Here is a 24,820-nt window from a genome sequence, read left to right as displayed (position 1 = left end):
TCCTCTGTCGTCCCCTTCTCCTCCTACCCCAATCCCTCCCAGCATCAGAGTCTTTCCCAATGGGTCAACTCTTCTTGTGAGGTGGCCAAAGTACTGGAGTTTCAGCTTTAGCATCATTCCTTCCAAAGAAATCCCAGGGTTCATCTCCTTCAGAATGGACTGGTTGGATCTCCTTACAGCTCAAGGGACTCTCAAGAGTCTTCTCCAACACCACAGTTCAAAAGCATCAATTCTTCAGCTCTCAGTTTTCTTCACATTCCAACTCTTTTATCCATACACGGCCACTGGAAAAACCATAGCCTTGACTAGATGGACCTTTGTTGGCAAAGTAATGTCTCTGCTTTTCAATATGTTATCCAGGTTGGTCATAACTTTCCTATCAAGGAGTAAGTGTCTTTTAATTTCATGGCTGCAGTTACCATCTGTAGTGATTTTGGAGCCCAGAAAAATAAAGTCTGACACTGTTTCCACTCTTTCCCCATTTATTTCCCATGAAGTGATGGGACCAGATGCCATGATCTTCGTTTTCTGAATATTGAGCTTTTGATGTTGGAAATTTGATCTCTGGTTCCTATGCCTTTTCTAAAACCAGCTTGAACATCAGGAAGTTCACGGTTCACATATTGTTGAAGCCTGGCTTGGAGAATTTTGAGCAATACTTTACTAGTTTGTTAGATGAGTGCAATTGTGCGGTAGTTTGAGCATTCTTTAGCACTGCCTTTCTTTGGGATTGGAATTAAAACTGACCTTTTCCAGTCCTGTGGCCACTGCTGAGTTTTCCAAATTTTCCGACATATTGAGTGCAGCACTTTCACAGCATCATCTTTCAGGATTTCAGGATTTGGAATAGCTCAACTGGAATTCCATCACCTCCACTAGCTTTCTTCGTAGTGATGCTTTCTAAGGCCCACTTGACTTCACATTCCAGGATGTCTGGCTCTAGGTCAGTGATCACACCATCGTGATTATCTGGGTCATGAAGATCTTTTTTGTAGAGTTCTTCTGTGTATTCTTGCCATCTCTTCTTAATATCTTCTGCTTCTGTTAGGTCCATACCATTTCTGTCCTTTATCGAGCCCATCTTTGCATGAAATGTTCCTTTGGTATCTCTGATTTTCTTGAAGAGATCCCTAGTCTTTCCTATTCTGTTGTTTTCCTCTATTTCTTCGCATTGATCGCTGAAGAAGGCTTTCTTATCTCTCCTTGCTATTCTTTGGAACTCTGCATTCAGATGTTTATATCTTTCCTTTTCTCCTTTGCTTTTTGCTTCTCTTCTTTTCACAGCTACTTGTAAGGCCTCCCCAGACAGCCATTTTGCTTTTTTGCATTTCTTTTCCATGGGGATGGTCTTGATCCTTATCTCCTGTACAATGTCATGAACCTCATTCCATAGTTCATAAGGCACTCTATCAGATCTAGGCCCTTAATTCTATTTCTCACTTCCACTGTATAATCAAAAGGGATTTGATTTAGGTCATACCTGAATGGTCTAGTGGTTTTCCCTATTTTCTTAAATTTAAATCTGAATTTGGCAATAAGAAGTTCATGGTCTGAGCCACAGTCAGCTCCTGGTCTTGTTTTTGCTGACTGTATAGAGCTTCTCCATCTTTGGCTGCAAAGAATATAATCAATCTGATTTCAGTGTTGACCATCTGGTGATGTCCATGTATAGAGTCTTCTCTTGTGATGTTGGAAGAGGGTGTTTGTTATGACCAGTGCATTTTCTTGACAAAACGTTTTTTGACTTCCTACTTTTGCATTCCAGTCCCCTATAATGAAAAGGACATCTTTTGGGGGTGTTAGTCCTAAAAGCTCTTGTAGGTTTTCATAGAACCGTTCAACTTCAGCTTCTTCAGCGTTACTGGTTGGGCATAGACTTGGATTATTGTGATATTGAATGGTTTGCCTTGGAAACGGACAGAGATCATTCTGTCGTTTCTGAGATTGCATCCAAGTACTGCATTTCTGACTCTTTTGTTGACCATGATGGCTACTCCATTTCTTCTGAGGGATTCCTGCCTGCAGTAGTAGATATAATGGTCATCTGAATTAAATTCACCCATTCTAATCCATTTCAGTTCACTGATTCCTAGAATGTCGACATTCACTCTTGCCATCTCTTGTTTGACCACTTCCAATTTGCCTTGATTCATGGACCTGACATTCCAGGTTCCTATGCAATATTGCTCTTTACAGCATCGGACCTTGCTTCTATCACCAGTCACATCCATAGCTGGGTATTCTTTTTGCTTTGGCTCCATCCCTTCATTCTTTCTGTAGTTATTTCTCCATTGATCTCCAATAGCATATGGGCACCTACTGACCTGGGGAGTTTCTCTTTCAGTATCCTATCATTTTGCCTTTTCATACTGTTCATGGATTTCTCAAGGCAAGAATACTGAAGTGGTTTGCCATTCCCTTCTCCAGTGGACCACATTCTGTCAGATCTCTCCACCATGACCTGCCCATCTGGGGTTGCCCCACGTGCATGGCTTAGTTTCATTGAGTTAGACAAGGCTGTGGTCCTAGTGTGATTAGATTGACTAGTTTTCTGTGAGTATGGTTTCAGTGTGTCTGCCCTCTGATGCCCTCTTGCAACATCTACCATCTTACTTGGGTTTCTCTTACCTTGGGCGTGGGGTATCTCTTCATGGCTGCTCCCGCAAAGTGCAGCCATTCCTCCTTACCTTGGACGAGGGGTATCTCCTCACCACCGCCCTTCCTGACCTTCAACGTGGGATAGCTCCTCTAGGCCCTTAGGCGCCTGCGCAGCCACAGCTCCCTGGATGTGGGTTTGGCCCTCCCGCCTGCCACCCCTGGCCTCGGTCATCGGGGCGTGGGGTAGCTCCTCCCGGCCGCTGCCCCTCACCTCTGACGTGGGGTAACTCCTTTCGTCACCACCCCTAACCTCGGACGCTGGGTATCTCCTCTCGGCCGCACTCCTTGACCTCGGACAGGGGTAGCTCCTCTCAGCCATTTCTGCGCAGTCTCAGTCTGGTACTCTCGGCTGCTGCCCCTGACCTCGGATGTGGGGTAACTCCTCTTGGCCACCGCTCTATGGGCATGGGGTCCTCCCGGCTTCTGCCCCGACCTCGGATGTGGGGTGGCTCTTCTCGGCCGTGCTTAGCACGCTGGTGGTCACAGCCGCCTGTGTAAAAACACTACTAAACCGTATCACTGATTAAGGTCTGTAAGTTATGATGATATGGTTTGATGGCATCATGGACTCGATGGATATGATTTTGAGCAGGCTCTGAGAGTTGGTATTGGACAGGGAAGCCTGGCATGCTGCAGTCCATGGGGTCACAAAGAGTTGAACACAACTAAGCAAATGAACTGAACTGAAGATGTGACAGTGATAGAAGAAAAAATATTTTATAACTATTTTCAGATTATTTACAGTTAAGAACAAAGTACCAGAGTAGTTGTTTTGCTTCAGCAAAGATGAATTTATCATGTATTTTTCTACTTGTCATTCTAAGTTTTTCTCCCTTTTTATTTAGTATTCAATATACTCTGCCTTGATGTTTGATCTATATATAAAAATTTACCACCAATTCAGATATAGTGTTTAAATATGTATCCAATTATTAAATTGGATACTACCTATATTAATACACAAAATATGCTATGACTGAGGATACTGTAATTAATAAAACAGGGTAATATCATATGAAAGTTTCTTCTTTCATAAGTATTATGTTCATATAATAGATTTCACAACAGGGATAGTGACAATTTAATAAAGTAGTTATAGTCTTATTCAGTCCCTTCATGGATCACAGCCTTGTCTTGACAAAGCAGTTTGCACAACCTAATGAAGCTATAAGCGAGCTATAAGCCATGCCATGCAGGGCCACTCAAGATGGATGGATCATAGTGAAGAGTTCTGACAAAATGTGGTCCACTGGAGGAAGAAATGGCAACCTACCAGGGGAACCCCATGAACGGTATGAAAAGGCAAAAAGATATGACAGTAGAAGATGAGCCCCCTGGTCAGAAGGTATCCAATATGCTACCGGGGAAGCACGGAGGGCAATTACTAATAGCTTCAGGAAGAATGAATCGGCTGGGCCAAAGCAAAAATGACACTCAATTGTGGATGCGTGTGGTGGTTAAAGTAAAGCCCAATGCTGTACGGAAAAATATCGCATAGAAACCTGGAATGTTAGGTCCATGGTTCAAGGTTAATTGGATGTGGTCAAGCAGGAGATGGCAAGATTGAACATAGACATCTTAGGAATCAATGAACTAAAAGGGACTTGAATTTAATTGAGATGACCATTGTGTCTACTACTGTGGACAAAAATCTTAGAAGAAATGGAGTAGCCCTCAGAGTTAGAAAAAAGAGTAAGAAATGCAGTATTTGGGCTATCTCTAAAACAACAGAATCATCTCAGTTTGCTTCCAAGGCAAACCATTTAGCATCAGTGTAGTGCAAGTTTATGCCCCAACTACTGAAGCTGAAGAAGGTGAGGTTGATTGGTTCTGTGAAGACCTACAAGGCCTTCTAGGTCTAATACCAAAAAAAAGATATCCTTTTTATCATAGGGGATGGGAATGCAAAAGTATAAAGTCAGAAGATATTCAGCATAACAGGCAAGTTTGGTCTTGGAGTACAAAATTAAAAAGGGCAAAGGCTAGCAAAGTTTTGTCAAGAAAAAACACTGGCGATAGCAAACATCCATTTAAATGACCCAAGAGATGACTCTACATATGAACAACACCATATGGTCAATATCACAGTCAGATTGATTCATTGCAGAATTTGACTGCAGCCATGAAATTAAAAGACAATTGCTCCCTGGAAGGAAAGCTATCACATACCTACGGCATATTAAAAAGCAGAGATGTCACTTTGCAAACAAATGTCCATATGGCCAAAGCTATGGTGTTTCCAGTACTCATGTATGGATATGAGCGTAAAGAAGGCTGCATGCCGAAAAATCAGTGCTTTGGAACTGTGGTGTTGGAGAAGACTCTTGAGACTCCCTTGGACTGCATGGAGATCAATGAAATCAATCATACAGGAAATCAACCTTAACTATTAACTGGAAGAACTGATGCTGTAGCTGAAGCTCCAGTACTTTGGCAATCTGATAGAAAGGATCAACTCATTGGAAAAGACCCTGATGATAGGAAAGATTAAAGGCAAAAGGAGAAAAGAGGCAGCAGAAGATAAGATGGTTAGATTGCATCACTGACTCAATGGACATGAATCTGAGAAAATCCAGGAGATAGTGGAGGACAGAGGAGCCTGGAATGCTACCATCCACGAGATGGCAAAGAGCAGACTCAACTTAGTGACTGAACAACAAAAACAACATGGACTTTCCTGGTGGCTCAATGGTAAAGAATCTGCCTGCCAATGCAGAAGATGCTAGTTTAATCCCCGGGTTGCACAGATCCTCTGGTGAAGGAAATGGCAAGCCTCTCCAGTATTCTTGCCTGGAAATCCCATGGACAGAGGAGTCTGGCTGGTAACAGTCTATGAGGTTGCAAAGAGTCTGACATGACTTAGCAATTGAGTATTCACACTTAATCGTCCCTATGTATATAAATCATCACTTTATTGGCATTCTGAACAATCTAAACTACTCTTCTCTTCAACAGATTCCTCATGGCTTTTTTCACCTCTGTGTTTCTCACTGTGTAAATGATAGGATTTAACATGGGAGTGAGGATTGCAGAGAACATAGTCACCCACTTGTCCACAGGGTAAGTGGCCACAGGACGTGTGTAGGTGAACACACAAGGCACGAAAAAGAGCACCACTACTGTAAAGTGGGCGCTGCATGTAGAGAGGGCTCTGCGTCGTCCTTCAGAGCTGTGGGATCTCAGGGAGCTCAGGATGACTATGTAGGAAATGAGCAGCATGGAAAAAATAAGCAAGCATATGCCCCCACTGTTGGCTGCCGCCACCATTCCAGGTATGTAAGTGTTACTGCAGGCAAGTTCCAACAGGGAGAAGAAATCACACATGAAGTGGTCCATGACATTGCGACCACAGAAGGTCAAGTCCGTGGTGAAAAGAATCTGCACGGTGGCATGCAGGATCCCCCCGATCCAGGCCACCACCACCAGGAGCCGGCAGAGCCCCTGTCGCATGATGGTCGTGTAGTGCAGAGGCTTGCAGATGGCCACATAGCGGTCATAGGCCATGACAGTGAGGACGATGACCTCTGATGCTGCCAGAAAGTGTTCTAAAAAGACCTGAATCAAGCATCCTCGCCAGGAGATGATTCCTCTTTGATGAAGTAGGTCAACAATCAATTTGGGGGTGGTAACAGATGTGAAGGAAGCATCTAAGAAGGCCAAGTACGTGAGAAGGAAGTACATGGGAGCAGAAAGCGTGGGGCTGAGGGCGATGGTGATGACAATGAGCAGGTTGGCCAGCACAGTGAAGAGGAAAATGAACAGAAAGACAATGAAGAGTATTTTCTGCACGTGTGGATTCTGTGTGAGTCCCAGGAGGACAAATTCCGTAACATTGCTAGGAGGCCTGAGGATATCCATTCAGTAAGCAACAGCTTCCTGGGACAAAGAATGATACTCATTAATCATGAAAGCCTTGTGATCTGACTTGCTTAGAACAAAATAGTCACTGTGCCCTTGGAACTTTTGCCCTGTACTCATTTCTAGTCTTTCTTATCTTCACCATGGTATTTTGCATCTCTTCAGACATCTAGTACCTGTCACCTGTAAAACATCAGTTGGGCCGCATTTGATGTGTAATTTGCCAAGAAAACACTGTCTACATGAGACATGTAGAGGCTGTCTACATGAGATTTGGATTCTCCTACTGGTTTCAACTCCATTGGACTGAGTCACCTCAGTGCCCCATGCTTCCCAAGCCCTACTCTGTGTCTGTGAGGTAACAAATTGTAATTTTCAGAGGTATCCTGAAAGCCAAGAAGTGCAATACACAGGCAAGAGTTATTCCCTCTTCCATGAGAATTTATATTCCAACCCTCAGGTCAAACTGTGGAAAGAAAAAATATAGTCAAGAAATATCTATCACATGGAGGGAATTTAGTGAGGTGTGTATAAGTCCTTGGAGATGCATGTGCCCTTGTACCTACCAGGACACATAAGCTAGTCATCACTTACCAGAGTGCCTGGTATGTCTGCAGTGCCTGAAACCTAATGGGTGATGAGTAAGGGCTGGTATTGAATGGCCATTCTCTAAGGGTAAGCATAGGTCTGCTTCCCCAAACCATAAACTCAGCAGGAATTCGAGTGCTCTTGTCCTTCAGTTCTGTTTATCTGTAAACTCTCTACTTTATAAGAAACACATGAACATTTGAAAGGAAGCAACACTCCAGTATAACAGTTTCTGACACACTCCCTAGAGTAACCATGAAAGTATTTAATTGCTTCTAAGAAAATACACATATTGGGTCATTTTTCTTTCAAGATGCTGTATTTGTTTATTGAGTTTTTTATTCTTCAAAATTCTGCTCCACATGCAATTTAGCATAGTCATATTCTATAAATTTATAGCTTTAGAAAACTTGGGTTAAAACATAAACCCTTTCATAGATGTTTAACACACAAGGATTTATCAAGCATAGGAAATCCTTATTTTCAAAGCTCTAACAATGAAAATTTAACAAAGAGAACAGAAAGAAATACTCTGCTAGATAAATTAGAGTGATACCTAATACACTATATGTATAGATATGTATATCAATACACCAACTATCAAAACATGTATAAAATCCATTACTATTAACTCCTACTACAGATTCCTTCATCAAACAATTATTTATTGAACCCTTGCTGTGCACATTAATGAATGTTGCTCACATAAAATCATGAAAAGTGATGTTATTGAGTGAACTTAATTCCTGAAATTGTATCATCAAAGCGGCAGCATATCTATCCATAACCTGCATGACCTTCCCACTCCTTTGTGTTTCTGCTTCATACATTCTCATGCCTTCTTCTCCTGTCTTCCCACAGCACCCATCTCCCATCATTCCTGGTTACAGAATGTGTTACTAATACAATTTGGGGTTATAAATTTGCCAAAGAGAAGAGAAATAAGTATAATTAAACATTGTACATAGAGCATGTCTTTTCAAAGATAAACAGAAACTTTTTTTTTTTTAATTTTCCAAGATGAAAACTGTGTGCATATGTGGGAACACAATGCAGCAGCTTCACTGAACTTCCTCCTTCTTTAGCGGGATCTCCCAGCAGATCAAAGAAGAGACAGTGTAAATAAAGTAAGAATTAGACACAATTTATAGAAATGCTTTATAAACAACTATGAAACAAAATAAATTACTTCTTAAATTTTTCTTTGGCTCCATAATACTTTTTCTAGGGATAAAGGTTAATGTAAAATATTTTAAGAGAAGCATTGTTATGCACAAATATGTTCAACATAATCACTAGCAGCTGTGGAAAATTTAGAAAGAGTGTGAAATGTTCCACAGTGGAGGAAAGGATAAATAAACTGTAGTGGATCCTTTTGAATAATATTTAGTTTTTAACAGAGATGCTTTAAAATTGTGCAATATCATGAAAAAATTATCAATTGTAATATTAAAGTAAGGAAAATTGTTGGTGCATATTTTAATTGTATCGTTATTCTAACTTATTCATTGTAGCTAATTATATTATTAGCTCAACTAATTTAAATACATATCAATAAGAAAAAAGATTATAAAATATTTTTCCTTCTAAATTGCTTAGTACTATAGTCTATTCTACCTGTCTTGATGTCTTGTATGCTTAAGAAGGTTTAAACCTCAGGTAAATTTGGATGAGGAGTGATTATATGATTTGAAACATACATTTATACCTGAGAATATAGGATTATGTGATTTCAAAAAATAATCTCACCTATGAAAATGTCTGACCTGGCGCCATGACCGGACCCCAGGCAGCTGTTAGTTCCCCAGGAAAGAAGTAAAGTCATAAGATTAAAAATTTCAACTAACTCAGTGTCTCTTGATCGTGCATTTGGATAAGTCTTAAAAGCACTACGACATATCCTATTTGTGGGCAAAGTCTATGAAGTTTCTTATGTGTGGCTAATTGGAACTCATGGGTATTTTTCCATCATTAGCAGGTCTTGCTAACAATCCAATTATTTCATAACAACATCAGAGAAGTGCTTTTATAGTATTCCTTTTTAATTTTAAGCTTCATCTTTAAGTCTATGTGAAAATAAAGTGAAAGGGGTTAGTTACTCAGTCATGTCTGACTCTTTGTGACCCCTTGGATTGTAGCCAATCAGACTCCTCTGTCCATGGGATTCTCCAGGCAAGAGTACTAGATCAGGTTGCCATTTCCTACTCCAGAGGATCTTCCCAACATAGAAATTGATGCCAGGTCTCCTGCATTTGGGCAGATTCTGTAAAACATAGTCACAAAAGAAAAACATAGCAACAAGTTGAACACTTATGGACTTCGTTATTTGATAGTAAATGAGCTTAAATACAGAGTTTGAGTATTTGGAAATTATAAATTATATGTTTCAGTGCATTACTATCAGATTTTTAAATATTTATTATATGATTATATTTTGAAGAGATAGTTAGATAGCGTCACCTACTCAATGAACATAAACTGAGCAAACTCCCAAAGACAGTGAAAGACAAGGAAGCCTGGCATGCTGTAGGCAAGGGAGTCACAAAGAGTCAGACACAGCTTAGTGACTGAACAATCATTTTATTTTAACTGATCTACCATTCATGATAGGCTTCTCTGTTGCCTCAGCAGTAAAGAATCTGTCTGCCAGTGCAGGAGACGTGTTCAATCCTTGGGTCAGGAAGATCCCCTGGAAAAGGAAATGGCAACCCATTCCAGTATCTTTGCCTAGGAAATCTCATGGACAGAGGAACCTGGAGGGCTAGAGTCCATGGAATAGCAAAGACTAATACACTACTAAACAACATTAATGACCATTCACAGTAGTCCTAATTTCTAACTATTGCATTCAGCTATATGTTAAGTGATAATTATGAACCTCATTATAAATTTAGTGCTTCATACCAGATAAATTTTATGGTACTTCTTCAAAGTAGTTGTTAAGATGAACATGAAAATGCTGAAAATAAATCTATTTTTCAATTATATTCTGAAATGATAAAATGCATTTGTCATTTAAGTGTAATCCTATAATATCCATATAGGTATTAAAAGTAGGAAATAACACTCAGAATTTATATAGCAAAACATAAGAAAGGGAATTGGAACACATCTACCATGGAGAGATAAGAAACCAGGCCATTAAATCCTGGGACAGGACTATTATCTTAAAATTATGTTTTTATGACTAAAGTATCATGATACTCATATATTGCCACCAACGGCAAGACCCATTATTATTATTATCTAGTAAAAGAGATAAAACTGATATTAAAGTTGTTTGGTAACAAAATTCAATTCAATTCAGAAATAGTTTTATATAAAACCAGGCAAGCAGCCAAGAGGAGATACCCCACATCCAAGGTCAGTAGGAGAGGCCATGAGGAGATATCACATGTTCAAGGTAAGGAGCAGCGACTGCGCTTTTCTGGAGCAATCATAAAGAGATATCCCACATCCAAAGTAAGAGAAACCCCAGTAAGACGGTAGGCCCTTAGAGAGGGCATCAGAGGGCAGCCAGACTGAAACCACAGTCACAGAAAACTAACGAATCTAATCACATGGACCACAGCCTTATCTAACTCAATGAAACTAAGCCATGCTGTGTAGGGCCACCCAAGACAGATGGGTCATGGTGGAGAGTTCTGACAAAATGTGGTCCACTGGGGAAGGGACTGGCAAATCACTTCCTTATTCTTGCCCTGAGAACCCCATGAACAGTATAAAAAGGCAAAGAGGTAGTACCCTGAAAGATGAACTCCCCAGGTCAGTAGGTGCCCAACATGCTACTGAAGATCAATGCAGAAATAACTCCAGAAAGAATGAAGAGATGAAGCCAAAGCAAAAACAATACCCAGCTGTGGATGGGACTGGTGATGGAAGCAATGTCCAATGCCGTACAGAGCAATATTGCATAGGAGTCTAGAATGTTAGGACTGTGAATCAAGGGCAAATTGGAAGTGGTCAAACAGGAGGTGGCAAGAGTGAACGTCAACATTTTAGGAATCAGCGAACTAAAATGGACTGGAATGGGTGAATTTGACTCAGATGACCATTATATCTACTACTGTGGGCAAGAATCCCTTAGAAAAAGGGAATAGCCATCATAGTCAACAAGAGTCTGAAATGCAGTACTTGGATGCAATCTCAAAAACAACAGAATGATCTCTATTCATTTCCAACGTAAACCATTCAATATCATGGTAATCCAAGAATATACTCTGACCAGTAATGATGAAGAACCAGAAGTTGAATGATTCTATGAAGACATACAAGAAGTTCTTGAACTAACACCCAAAAGAGATGTCCCTTTCATTACAGGGGACTGGAATGGAAAAGAAGGAATTCAAGAAAAACCTGGAATAACAGGCAAATTTGTCCTTGGAGTACAAAATGAAGCAGGGCAAAAGCTAGTAGAATTTTACCAGGAGAACGCACTGGTCATGAAGCACCCTCTTCCAACAACACAAGAGAAGACCCTACACATGGACATCACCAGATGGCCAACACCAAGATCAGATTTATTATATTCTTTGCAGTCAAAGGTGGAGAAGCTCTATACAGTCAGCAAAAACAAGACCAGGAGCTGACTGTGGCTCAGATTATGAACTCCTGATTGACAAATTCAGACTGAAATTGAAGAAAGTAGGGAAAACCACTAGACCATTCAGGTATGACCTAAATCAAATCACTATTGATTATACAGTGGAAGTGAGAAATAGATTTAAGGGCCTAGATCTGATAGATAGAGTGCCTGATGAACTATGGAATGAGGTTCGTGACATTGTACAGGAGATAGGGATCAAGACCATCCCCATGGAAAAGAAATGCAAAAAAGCAAAATGGCTGTCTAGGGAGTCCTTACAAATAGCTATGAAAAGAAGAGAAGCGAAAAGCAAAGGAGAAAAGGAAAGATAGAAACATCTGAATGCAGAGTTCCAAAGAATAGCAAGAAAAGATAAGAAAGCCTTCCTCAGGGATCAATGTAAAGAAATAGAGGAAAACAACAGAATGGGAAAGACTCGAGATCTCTTCAAGAAAATTAGAGGTACCAAGGGAACATTTCATGAAAGATGGGCTCGATAAAGGACTGGAATGGAATGGACCTAAGAGAAGGAGAAGATAATAAGAAGAGGTGGCAAGAATACACATAAGAACTGTACAAAAAGATCTTCATAACCAAGATAATCATGATGGTGCGATCACTGACTTAGAGCCAGACATCCTGGAATGTGAAGTCCAGTGGGCCTTAGAAACCATTACTATGAACCAAGCTAGTGGAGGTGATGGAATTTCAGTTGAACTCTTTCAAATCCTGAAAGATGATGCTGTGAAAGTGCTTCACTCAATATGCCAGCAAATTTGGAAAACTCATTAATGGCCACAGGACTGGAAAAGGTCAGTTTTCATTCCAATCCCAAAGAAAGGCAATGCCAAAGAATGCTCAAACTACCGCACAATTGCACTCATCTCACATGCTAGTAAAGTAATGCTCAAAATTCTCCAAGCCAGGTTTGAGCAATACATGAACCGTGAACTTCTTGATGTTCAAGCTGCTTTTAGAAAAGGCAGAGGAATCAGAGATCAAATTGCCAATATCTGCTGGATCATAGAAAAAGCAAAACAGTTCCAGGAAAACATCTATTTCTGCTTTATTGACTATGCTAAAGCCTTTGACTGTGTGGATCACAATAAACTGTGGAAAATTCTGAAAGAGATGGGAATACCAGACCATCTGACCTGCCTCTTGAGAAATCTGTATGCAGGTCAGGAAGCAACAGTTAGAACTGGACATGGAACAACAGATTGGCTCTAAATGGGAAAAGGAGTACGTCAAGGCTGTATATTGTCACCCTGCTTATTGAATTTATATATAGAGGACATCATGAGAAACGCTGGGCTGGAAGAAGCACAAGCTGGAATCAAGATTGCCGGGAGAAATATCAATAACCTAAGGTATGCAGATGACACCACCCTTATGGCAGAAGTGGAACTAAAAAGCTTCTTGATGAAGGTGAAAGAGGAGAGTGAAAAAGTTGTCTTAAAACTCAACATTCAGAAAACAAAGATCATGGCATCTGGTCCCACAACTTCATGGGAAATAGAGGGGAAACAGTGGAAACAGTGGCTTACTTTACTTTTGGGGCTCCAAAATCACTGCAGATGGTGACTGCAGACATGCAATTAAAAGACACTTACTCTTGGAAGAAAAGTTATGACCAACCTAGACAGCATATTGAAAAGCAGAGACATTACTTTGCCAACAAAGGTCCATCTAGTCAAGGCTATGGTTTTTCCAGTGGTCATGTATGGATACGAGAGTTCGACTGTGAAGAAAGCTAAGCGCCGAAGAATTGATGCTTTTGAAGTGTGGTGTTGAAGAAGACTCTTGAGAGTCCCTTGGACTGCAAGGAAATCCAGCCAGTCCATTCTGAAGGAGATCAGCCCTGGGATATCTTTGGAAGGAATGATGCTAAAGCTGAAACCCCAGTACTTTGGCCACCTCATGCGAAGAGTTGACTCATTGGAAAAGACTCTGATGCTGGGAGGGATTAGGGGCAGGAAGAAAAGGTGACGACAGAGGATGAGATGGCTGGATAGCATCACTGACTCAATGGACATGAGTCTGAGTGAACTCCGGGAATTGATGATGGACAGGGAGGCCTGGCGTGCTGCGATTCATGGGGTCCCAAAGAGTCAGACACAACTGAGCGACTGAACTGAACTGATAGTAGAAGGATTAAATAATAAAGAGTTTTCCCAAGTTTAGTGGCTAGGAAATCCAAGATTAAGCTGCAGACAGACTCCATTTCTGGTGAATTCCCCTACCTCATTCCTAGACGGCCATCTTTTTCCTGTGTCCTCACATTGCAGAAGGGTCAAGAGAATTCTCTAACGTCTCTTCATAACAATTTTATGATCTAGTAATTACCCAAAGGGCTCACCTCTAAATACTCTCTCATTAAATAGGATTTAACTTATGCTTTTGGAGAGGGACAAAAGTTTTAAGTTTATAGCAACATCCAAAAGTGAAGAAATAAATTACATAAGTTCGAAAGAGTCTTTTAATGAAGGTGAAAGAGGAGAGTGAAAAAGTTGGTTTATAACTCAACATTCAAATCATGGCATTCGGTCACATCACTTCATGGAAAATATATGGGGAAACAGTGACAGACTTTATTTTCTTGGGCTCCAGAATCACTGAGACAGTGACTGTAGCCATGAAATTAAAAGACACTTGCTCCTTGAAAGAATAGCTATGACAAACACACACAGCATATTAAAAAGCAGACACATTACTTTGCTGACAAAGTTCTGTATAATCAAAGGTATGATTTTTATAGTAGTCATGTACGGGCATGAGAGTTGGACCATAAAGAAGCGTGAGCACTGAAGAATTGATGCTTTCAAATTGTGGTGTTGGAGAAGACTCCTGAAAGTCCCTTGGAGAGCAAGGAGATCCAACCAGTCAACCCTAAAGGAAATCAGTTCTGAATATTCATTGGAAGGACACACTAGTAAAGTAATGCTCAAAATTCTTCAAGCCAGGCTTCAGCAGTACGTGAACTGTGAACTTCCAGATGTTCAAGATGGTTTTAGAAAAGGCAGAGAACCAGAGATCAAATTGCCAACATCCGCTGGATCATCAAAAATGCAATAGAGTTCCAGAAAAATATCTATTTCTGCTTTATTGACTATCAAATCCTTTGACTGTGAAATCAGTGGATCATAATAAACTGTGGTAAATTCTGAAAGAGATGGGAATACCAGACCACATGACCTGGCTCTTGAGAAACCTGTAGGCAGGTCAGGAAGCAGCAGTTTTAACTGGACATGGAACAACAGACCGGTTCCAAATAGCAAAAGGAGTACGTCAAGGCTGTGTATTGTCACCCTGCTTATTTAACTTCTATGCAGAGTACATCATGAGAAATGCTGGGCTGGAAGAAGCACAAGCTGGAATCAAGATCGATGGAAGAAATATCAATAACCTCAGATACTCAGATGACACCAGCCTTATGGCAGAAAGTGAAGAAGAACTAAAGAGCCTCTTGATGAAAGTGAACGAGGAGAGTGAAAAAGTTGGCTTAAAACTCAACATTCAGAAAACTAAGATCATGGCATCTGGTCCCATCACTTCATGGGAAGTGGATGGGGAAACAGTGGAAACAGTGGCTTACTTTATTTTGGGGGGCTCCAAAATCACTGCAGACGGTGATTGCAGCTATGAAATTAAAAGACACTTACTCCTTGGAAGGAAAGTTATGACCAACCTAGACAGCATATTAAAAAGCAGAGATATTACTTTGCCTACAAAGGTCCATCTAGTCGAGGCTATGGTTTTTCCAGTGGTCATGTATGGATGTGAGAGTTGGACTGTGAAGAAAGCTGAGCGCCGAAGAATTGATGCTTTTGAACTGTGGTGTTGGAGAAGACTCTTGAGAGTCCCTTGGACTGCAAGGAGATCCAACTGGTCCATTCTACAGGAGATCTGTCCTGTGTGTTCATTGGAAGGACTGATGCTAAAGCTGAAACTCCAATACTTTGGCCACCTCATGCGAAGAGTTGACTCACTGGAAAGGACTCTGATGCTGGGAGGAATTGGGGGCAGGAGGAGAAGGGGACGATAGAGGATGAGATTGCTAGATGGCATCACCGACTCAGTGGATATGAGTTTGAGTGAACTCCAGGAGTTGGTGATGGACAGGGAGGTCTGGCGTGCTGCAGTCCATAGGTTCACAAAGAGTCAGATACGACTGAGCGATTGAACTGAACTGATGCTAAAGCTGAAACTCTAATACTTTGACCACCTGATGTGAAGGACTGATTCATTGGGAAAGAACCTGATGCGGGAAAAGATTGAAGGCAGGAGAAGGGGACAACAGAGGATGAGATGGTTGGATGGTATCACCGACTCAATAGACGTGAGTTTGAGTAAACTCCGGGAGTTGGTGATGGACAAGGAGGCCTGGAGTGCTTCAGTCTATGGGTTCACTAAGAGTCAGACACGATTGAGTGATTGAGCTGAACTGCACCATACTGATTATTAAATTTTAGAACTTGACTTTGTCCAAGACTGATTCTTTGCTCAATTCAATTGACTGGATTTTTCCAGTAAATTTAAAAAGTATGCCCATGTGTAAAAAATACTAGTAAACCACATCACCTTTTAGGGTCAGAAAGATGTGACATTGATAGTAAAACAAAATGGTTTATAATTATTTGCAGACTACTGCCGTTAAGAACAAAACATCAGCCCAGTTGATTTGCTTCAGCAAAGAGCAATTTATCATGCATTTTTCCACTTGCCATAGGAAAGTTTTCTTTCTTTTTATTAATATTTAGTACTCAATCTATTCTTCATTATTGTTTGGTCAATATATGAAATGCATAATCAATTCAGATATAATAAATATTTATCCAATCATTAAATTGTACTTAGACTATTTGAATACACAAAATATGCTATGGCTGAGGACACAGCAGATACTAAAATGGAAAAGATATAAATGTTTCTTCTTGTATGCATGCTATGGTTTTATAACAGATTTCACAACAAGGAAGGAGACCATAAGTAATAAAGTAGGTGTAGTTTTTCAGTGTTTCAAGACCACAAATAGAGGACTGCACCAGATATGAGGGAAAATTCTACTATCAATAATATAATCAGAGATGACCGTTCCTAAACAGTGTGCTTAAGGTACAATCCAAAAAAATAGATGTGGCTACCATCAGGAACACTGTTTCTTAAGCAAAACTAAGTAAAAATTAACTTACAAAATAATCTCATTTCAGAGATGAGCTTGCCTATATTTCGAAAACACTAAATATTTAACAGAAATTGTTATTGCAATGCTATGTTATAAAAGAGTGATCAGAAAGTACATGCTTTTCTTGATTCTTATCTTAATGGAAAAGCTTGCAAACTTCCAGTGTTGAGTATGATGTGAGCTGTGTTTGTGTCATTTACCTCCTTAATTATGTTGATGTACTTTCCTTCTATACCTGAATTGTTTTTTTTTTAATAATTATTATTATTATGAAAGGACATTGAATTTCCACACAGTCAATGAACAACACAAAGAAGAAATTAAGGGAGCATTTCCATTGACAATAGCATTAATAAAAATAAAATATCTTGATAAATTTAAGCAAGGAGGCAGAGCACTTAAGCAAGGAAAACTCTAAAATATTACTAAAAGATACTAGAGAAGACACTTGTAAATGGAAATACACTCATGAGCTAGAATTTTTAAAATTACTAAGATAAAATTAAAAGATACTTGCTTCTTGAAAGAAAAGCTATGACAAACCTAGACAGTGTATTAAAAAATTTAGACATTGCTTTGCCAACAAAGGTTTATATGGTCAAAGCTGTTTTTTTTTCCAGTAGTCATATACAGATGTGAAAGATGGACCATAAAGAAGGCTGTACACCGAAGAATTGATGCTTTTCAACTGTGGTGTTGCAAAAGACTCTTGAGAGTCCCTTGGACTGCAAGGAGATCAAACCAGTCAATCCTAAAGGAAATCAATCCTGAATATTCATTGGAAGGACTGATGCTGAAGCTGAACCTCCAATACTTTGGCTAACTGATGCGAAGAGCCAAGTTATTGGAAAAGACCCTGGTACCGGTAAAGATTGAGGACAGGAGGAGCAGGGGGTGGCTGAGGATGAGATGTTTGGATGGCATCACTGACTCAATGGACATAAGTTGGAGCAAACTCCAGGGGACAGTAAATGACAGGAGAGCTTGACATGCTTCAGTCCACGGGTTTACAGAGTCAGACAAGATTTAACAACTGAACAACAATTAAGATGTCAAGATGACCTAAAATGTTCTAGAAATTCAATGTCATTTCTATGAAAACTTCAATCTCTCTCTCTCTCTTTTTTTTTCTTTTTTGTGCAGAAATAGAAAAAAAATCCATCCTAAAATTCATATGAAATCTCAAGGGATTCCAAGTAGAAAAAACAACCACACTTCTTGTTTTTAAAACATACAATAAAGTTAAGGCTATTCCAGGAGTATGGTACTGGCACAAAGACAGACATACATGTTGAAGCAGTCATGACTGGCAGAGTAGAAAGATCCTGAACTCTTGCCCTCTCAAACTTAAGTTATGACTATCTAGGAGCCACTGCTGATGAGAATAACCTGAAGACTAGCAGATCCTCTATTATTAAAATATATAAAGTAGGAACCATGACAAGACAGGGAGTAGTGAGTGATACAGGGTATAGTCCAGTCCCATACCTCAGGTTGGCAATAAACCTAGGGTGATAATCCAGTTGCAGACATTTTCCCAAAGGAGGAAATTGTTCTGAACCCCACATAGTACTATTTAGCCCAGTACTCCTACACTGGGAAGTGATCTCCCCAAAAACATATGACTTTGTAAGCCAGTGGGGATTCCTTTTCAGACAGCCAGGGGACTTTGGAAAATAGTGACTCCAGCCTTAAAAGTCACATCCAGTCCAATATGAAATAGAAATCTGAAAAGAGCTTGAGTCAGATCAAATTACTGACAATGGACAGAGCATCCCAGAAACATAAGAGAAAGCTGAGCTTCACTTTGGGGACACAGACACTGGTCACAACCATTTGGGGCAGCTGTTCCGTGATAATAACATGATGCTGGAAATTCTCCCTCTAGCAATTCTGTGGTGGGTGCAAACATCACTCACCAGCCAGGTGGCACCAATGTTGAGAAGCCCCAGGGCAAGTAGCTTGCAGAGCGAAGGCAGAGCCCCACCCATCTGCCATTAGACCCCCTACCTCAGGATACCTTGAGTCCATACCTGACCTGGGGCCCACCCACCAGGTAGCCAGCATCAGCCCCACACCAGCCTCCTTTCCAATTTTTCAGGGGTGAATTTTTCTATCACCTAATCTGGTGCTCTCTAACTCTTTCAGGATGATTATTACAACTGTGTCACATCAAACTACAGAATAGTTTCCATTGTAAAGGATTTTAAAATGTTCCTCATTCAGAAAAATAAGGACTAAATTCTTTCTCATTGCATAGCAATTGGTACTCTCAAATTTCTTGTTTTTTATTTAGGAATATTAGGGATTATAGCCTTCTTTCTTCTTCTTCTATATCCATATTTATAAAATATCAGTTTACAACATAGTTTGTAGATTACAACCTGCTTATTAATATAGTTGAGCACACACTCTGGGCAGTCCCCTGAGAATGAAGAGTCTCTCAATTTTACTGCATATGATCCTTACAGGTGATGGGCCACACTCTGTTCTTGGATGAATTTTACTGTCATTCTAAATTTACTCCATGGTCTTACCTACTCTTTTAGATATGAGTTAAGGCAGTATTCTCCAATCTTTTTTTTTTCACTATTGACTCGAAAAGGTGCTTTATGGCTTTTGTAGATACTATATTCCCTTAGTAACCTTCCCCTCTAAAGTAATCATACAATAAATATACTACCTATCCATGTGCTTTATGTACATCTATGCGTTATATGGAGAAGGCAATGGCCACCCACTCCAGTACTCTTGCCTGGAAAAATCCCATGGATGGAGGAGCCTGGTAGGCTGCAGTCCATGGGGTCGCTAAGAGTCGGACACGACTGAGCAACTTCACTTTCACTTTTCACTTTCATACATCAGAGAAGGAAGTGGCAACCCACTCCAGTGTTCTTGCCTGGAGAATCCCAGGGGCAGGGGAGCCTGGTGGGCTGCCATCTATGGGGTCACACAGAGTCAGACACAACTGAAGCGACTTAGCAGTAGCACTAACATGCGTTTTATATATATATATATATATATATATATATAGAGAGAGAGAGAGAGAGAGAGAGAGAGAGTAAGAAATGATCATCCCCTAAAAAATTATTTATTTCTCATTGAAAAAAGATATTATCCCCATTTCAAACACATGTTTAAAATAATCTACTTTAAAAAAAGTGATAGCTTTTGTGATTATATTTCTATCAAAGTGAAATTCTAGGTGGGATTTACACAACTAGACAAATAAATATCTAATTCTTCTCTACTGTATCACACTCTTATAAAATGCCTTTTTTTTATTTTAACGATTACTAACAAAATTATACTTTTCATTTACTTGTTTACTTGCTTATTATCCATCTATTACCCCTCTGGAATTTTGCTTCCACATAAACACAGCCTTTGTTTGTATTACTCAGCGGCATATCCCGAGCTGCCATAACTCTCTGGCACATTGTATTCACTGAACATTACTTTTTCCATTAATTAAAGAAGTCAAATTTTCCTAAAGTCCTTTTTTTTTAATCAGAAATACATGTTAACACTATGAAACCCTCTTTTTCAATAATAAATGTTATCACTATGGTAAAATAATGGAAGCATCCCAACAGAAACAGCACCTATTTAGCTCTTCAAGGTTCTACCTCACGCCCAAACCAAGTATCAATCTCCTCAGTGATTGAGTTGCTCTACTTTCTTCTAAACATCTCTCTTTTACCCACGTGTCACACTTCCTGTGAAATAAGAAAACTGAACTTTGTTTCTTGATCCAATTACATCCCTCTTTTCATAAAACCCCTGAAGGGAAACATATTTGCAGAAAAGACATCATCAGATGGTTTTACTTCACACAAGATTACCCTAAAACGTGCAAATAACTTAGGAAATGGAGTTCAACAGAGAGATGAAGAGAAGAAAGCCCCACCATTCCCAAAAATAAATAAAAAAGGGAAGAATACCTCAAAGACAAACTTCACAGTGTGACCACGGGCATAGATTAGTAGCGTGGGTATCCCCACTTTCTGAAAGTTCACCTTAGCCACATGGCTTTTATGAAGGCCTACATTAGTACTTCGGAGAAGGCAATGGCACCCCACTCCAGTACTTTTGCCTAGAAAATCCCATGGATGGAGGAGCCTGGTAGGCTACAGTCCATGGGGTCGCTAGAGTCGGACACAACTAAGTGACTTCACTGTCACTTTTCACTTTCATGCGTTGGATAAGGAAATGGCAGCCCACTCCAGTGTTCTTTCCTAGAGAATCCCAGGGACAGGGAAACCTGGTGGGCTGCCGTCTATGGGGTCGCACAGAGTCGGACACGACTGAAGTGACTTAGCAGCAGCAACATTAGTACTTATTTTCAATTAAAAAATTTTTTTTAAAAAATCCAAAGAGGACTTTTTCCTTTTACTTAAAAAAAATCATATTAGTATTAGTGAGATATTAAAAATATTTTTTCCATTTTCTAATAGAAGAACAGTTAATTTGCAAGGTTGTGTTAGATTTAATTGCTGAGCAAAGTGATTCTGTTATATATAAAAAAATATATGTATACTTTTTCAGATTCCTTTCCATCACAGGTAAATTTTGCCATAGAAATGTTTCTTTTCTGTAATAGTGAAGTGGCATAAGTTGAACTTTCATGAAACGAATAAGCTTTAACTGCTGAAATACATTACTACACATGAGACAAGTCTGCAACATATTTGACACCATCTTCTTTTTTATATTATTTTTAAAATTAATTTATTTATTTTAATTGGAGACTAATTACTTTACAATATTGTCATGGTTTTTACCATACATTGACATGAATCAGCCATGGGTGTACATGTGCTCCCCATCCTGAACCCTCCTCCCACTTCCCTCCCCATCCCATCCCTTAGGGTCATCCCAGTGCACCAGCCCTGAGCACCCTGTCTCATGCATCGAACCTGGACTGGCGATCTGTTTCACATATGATAATATACACATTTCAGTGCTATTTTCTCAAATCTTCCCACTCTCGCCTTCTCCCAGAGTCCAAAAGACTGTTCTATACATCTGTGTCTCTCTTAGTGTCTCACATATAGGGTCATCATTACCATCTTTCTAAATGCCATATATATGTGTTAGTATACTGTATTTGGTGCTTTTCTTTCTGTCTTACTTCACTCTGTAAAATAGGCTCCAGTTTCACCCACCTCATTAAAACTGATTCAAATGCATTCTTTTTAATGGCTGAGCAATATCCCATTGTGCATATGTACCACAGCTTTCTTATCCATTCATCTGAAGATGGACATATAGGTTGCTTCCATACTGTAAACAGTGCTGCAATGAACATTGGGATACACGTGTCTCTTTCAATTCTGATCTCCCTGGTGTGTCTGCCCAGCAGTGGGATTGCTGGATCATAAGGCAGTTCTATTTCCAGTTTTTTAAGGAATCTCCACACTGTTCTCCATAGTGGCTGTACTAGTTTGAATTCCCACCAACAGTGTAAGAGGGTTCCCTTTTCTCCACACCCTCTCCAGCATTTATTGTTTGTAGACTTTTGGATCGCAGCCATTCTGACTGGCGTGAAATGGTACCTCATTGTGGTTTTGCTTTGCATTTCTCTGGTAATGAGTGATGTTAGGTATCTTTTCATGTGTTTATTAGCCATCTGTATGTCTTCTTTGGAGAAATGTCTGTTTAGGTCTTTGGCCTACTTTTTGATTGAGTCGTCTATTTTTCTGGAATTGAGCTTCAGGAGCACTGATTCTTAAACTTCCCCAACTCTCCATGCATCTATCTAAGTATATCTAGTCCTTACTCGCTTGCAGAGCCCAGAGGCTCTGCAAAAACAAGATTTCTGACATGAAGGTCATATGAAAAAATCCATTTCATCCAAGTAACTTATCTCAATAATTTTTAAAAATTAATAAGACATTGGAAAAAATATATTCTACAATAAACTAGGGGTTTATTGTTGATATTCTTGCCATTGGCTATTCTGAAACTGTGAGTAAGAATATAGAAGTCTTGGCAAAGTATTTTAAAAAGTTGTCAAAGTGCCTATTTTCTAGCCTGTTTTTGTCAATAGTCTGCAAAATTTGCTAATTTACTTTCACAATTTACAGCATGAATAATCCTCCCTGTATATGTATATAAATCATCACTTTCTTGGTATCCTGAATAGCCTAAGTTGCTCTCTTCTTCATCAGACTCCTCATGGCTTTTTTCACCTCTGTGTTTCTCACTGTGTAAATAATAGGATTTAACATGGGAGTGAGGATTGCAAAGAACATAGCCACCCACTTGTCCACAGGGTAAGTGGCCACAGGACGTGTGTAGGTGAACACACAAGGCAGAAAAAAGAGCACCACTACTGTAAAGTGGGCGCCGCATGTAGAGAGGGCTCTGCGTCGTCCTTCAGAGCCGTGGGTTTTCAGGGTGCTCAAGATAACTATGTAGGAAATGAGCAGCATGGTAAAAATGAGCAAGCACATGCCCCCACTGTTGGCTGCCACCACCATTCCCAGCCTGTAGGTGTCGCTGCAGGCGAGTTCCAACAGTGAGAAGAAATCACACATGAAGTGGTCCATGACATTGCGACCACAGAAGGTCAAGTCCGTGGTGAAAAGAATCTGCACGGTGGCATGCAGGATCCCCCCGATCCAGGCCACCACCACCAGGAGCCGGCAGAGCCCCTGTCGCATGATGGTCGTGTAGTGCAGAGGCTTGCAGATGGCCACATAGCGGTCATAGGCCATGGCAGTGAGGATGATGGCCTCTGATGCTGCCACGAAGTGTTCCAAAAAGATCTGAGTCAGGCAGCCTCGCCAGGAGATGGTTCTCCTCTGGAACAGCAGGTCAATGATCAATTTAGGCGTGGTGACTGAGGTGAAGGAGGCATCTAATAAAGCCAAGTAGGTGAGAAAGAAATACATGGGAGCAGAAAGCGTGGGGCTGAGGGAGATGGTGATGACAATGAGCAGGTTGGACAGAACAGTGAATAAAAAAATGAGCAGAAGGACAATGAAGAGTATTTTCTGCACGTGTGGATTCTGTGTCAGTCCCAGGAGGACAAATTCAGTCACATTGTTGGAAGAGCTGAAGACATCCATTCAGCAAGTAACCGCTTCCTGGGGCCCGACTCACCTACAGAGGAAAAAAGAATGATACTCGTTCATCACCAAAGAATCGTGGTCTGACTTACAACAAGATAGTGCAATCCCTGTAACTGTGGAGTATGCCCTTGACTCTTTGTCCCAGTACTTGTTTCAATTTTTTCTTATTTCCTCCATAAAGCTTTCCATCTCTTCAGATACCTAGCACCAATCACCTGTAAACCATCTGTAGGGCAAGTTTGATGTGTAATTTACTGAGAAAACACTGGACTGTCTACTTGAGATCTGAATTCTCCTTCTTGTTCTGACCCACTGGACTTGGCTGCATCCTCTCCGTTCTTCAGGCCCTTCACTGTGTCTGTAAGGTTACAAATCGCAATTCTCAGATGTATTTTATAGGCTAAGAACTGCTGTACATAGGTAAGAGTTATTCCCTTTTCCATGATGGAATTACAGTTTGGCATCGACTCTTAACTTTGGAAAGAAAAAACATGATCAAGAAATATCAGCTAAACAGGGAGTTTAGGGAAATATATCTAAGTCCTTGGTGAAACAGCCTTTCTGGTACCTATCAGAACACATAAACTATTCAATCGTGTTTCCTTACTGTTCCACTAGAGTGCAGGGAATGATGTCCGCAGTACCTGAAACCTATCAGGTGATGAGTAAATGTTTGGTATCAAATTGTCATTCTCCAAAAGTAAGGATATGCTTGTTTCCCCAAAGCATAAACTCAACAGAAATTCAAATGCCCTTGTCCTCCAGCTCTGTTGATCTATAATCTCTCTACTGTATGAGAAATTTGAAGGGAAGCTGCACTCCAGTTTAAGAGTTTCTGAACACTCTCCAGAGTAAGCATGAAAATAT

At 40.1% G+C, this 24,820-nt stretch overlaps 2 protein-coding genes across 2 annotated transcripts; both read right to left on the bottom strand.

The window, feature by feature from the left end:
* Positions 1-5,589: 5,589 nt before the first annotated feature.
* LOC102413315 (olfactory receptor 140-like) lies at positions 5,590-6,516 on the bottom strand. Its single transcript, XM_006047592.3, has one exon. The coding sequence runs from the start codon at positions 6,514-6,516 to the stop codon at positions 5,590-5,592; it is 927 nt and encodes a 308-aa protein (XP_006047654.3).
* Positions 6,517-23,023: 16,507 nt separating this feature from the next.
* On the bottom strand, positions 23,024-23,950 carry LOC123329587 (olfactory receptor 140-like). The gene has a single exon (XM_044928955.2). It carries the CDS (start codon positions 23,948-23,950, stop codon positions 23,024-23,026), a length of 927 nt encoding a protein of 308 aa, XP_044784890.2.
* Positions 23,951-24,820: the final 870 nt, after the last annotated feature.

The sequence above is a fragment of the Bubalus bubalis genome, chromosome 16 (assembly GCF_019923935.1).
Source record: "Bubalus bubalis isolate 160015118507 breed Murrah chromosome 16, NDDB_SH_1, whole genome shotgun sequence".
NCBI classification, from domain to species: Eukaryota; Metazoa; Chordata; class Mammalia; order Artiodactyla; family Bovidae; genus Bubalus; species Bubalus bubalis.
This window is presented reverse-complemented; position numbering and strand designations above follow the sequence as displayed.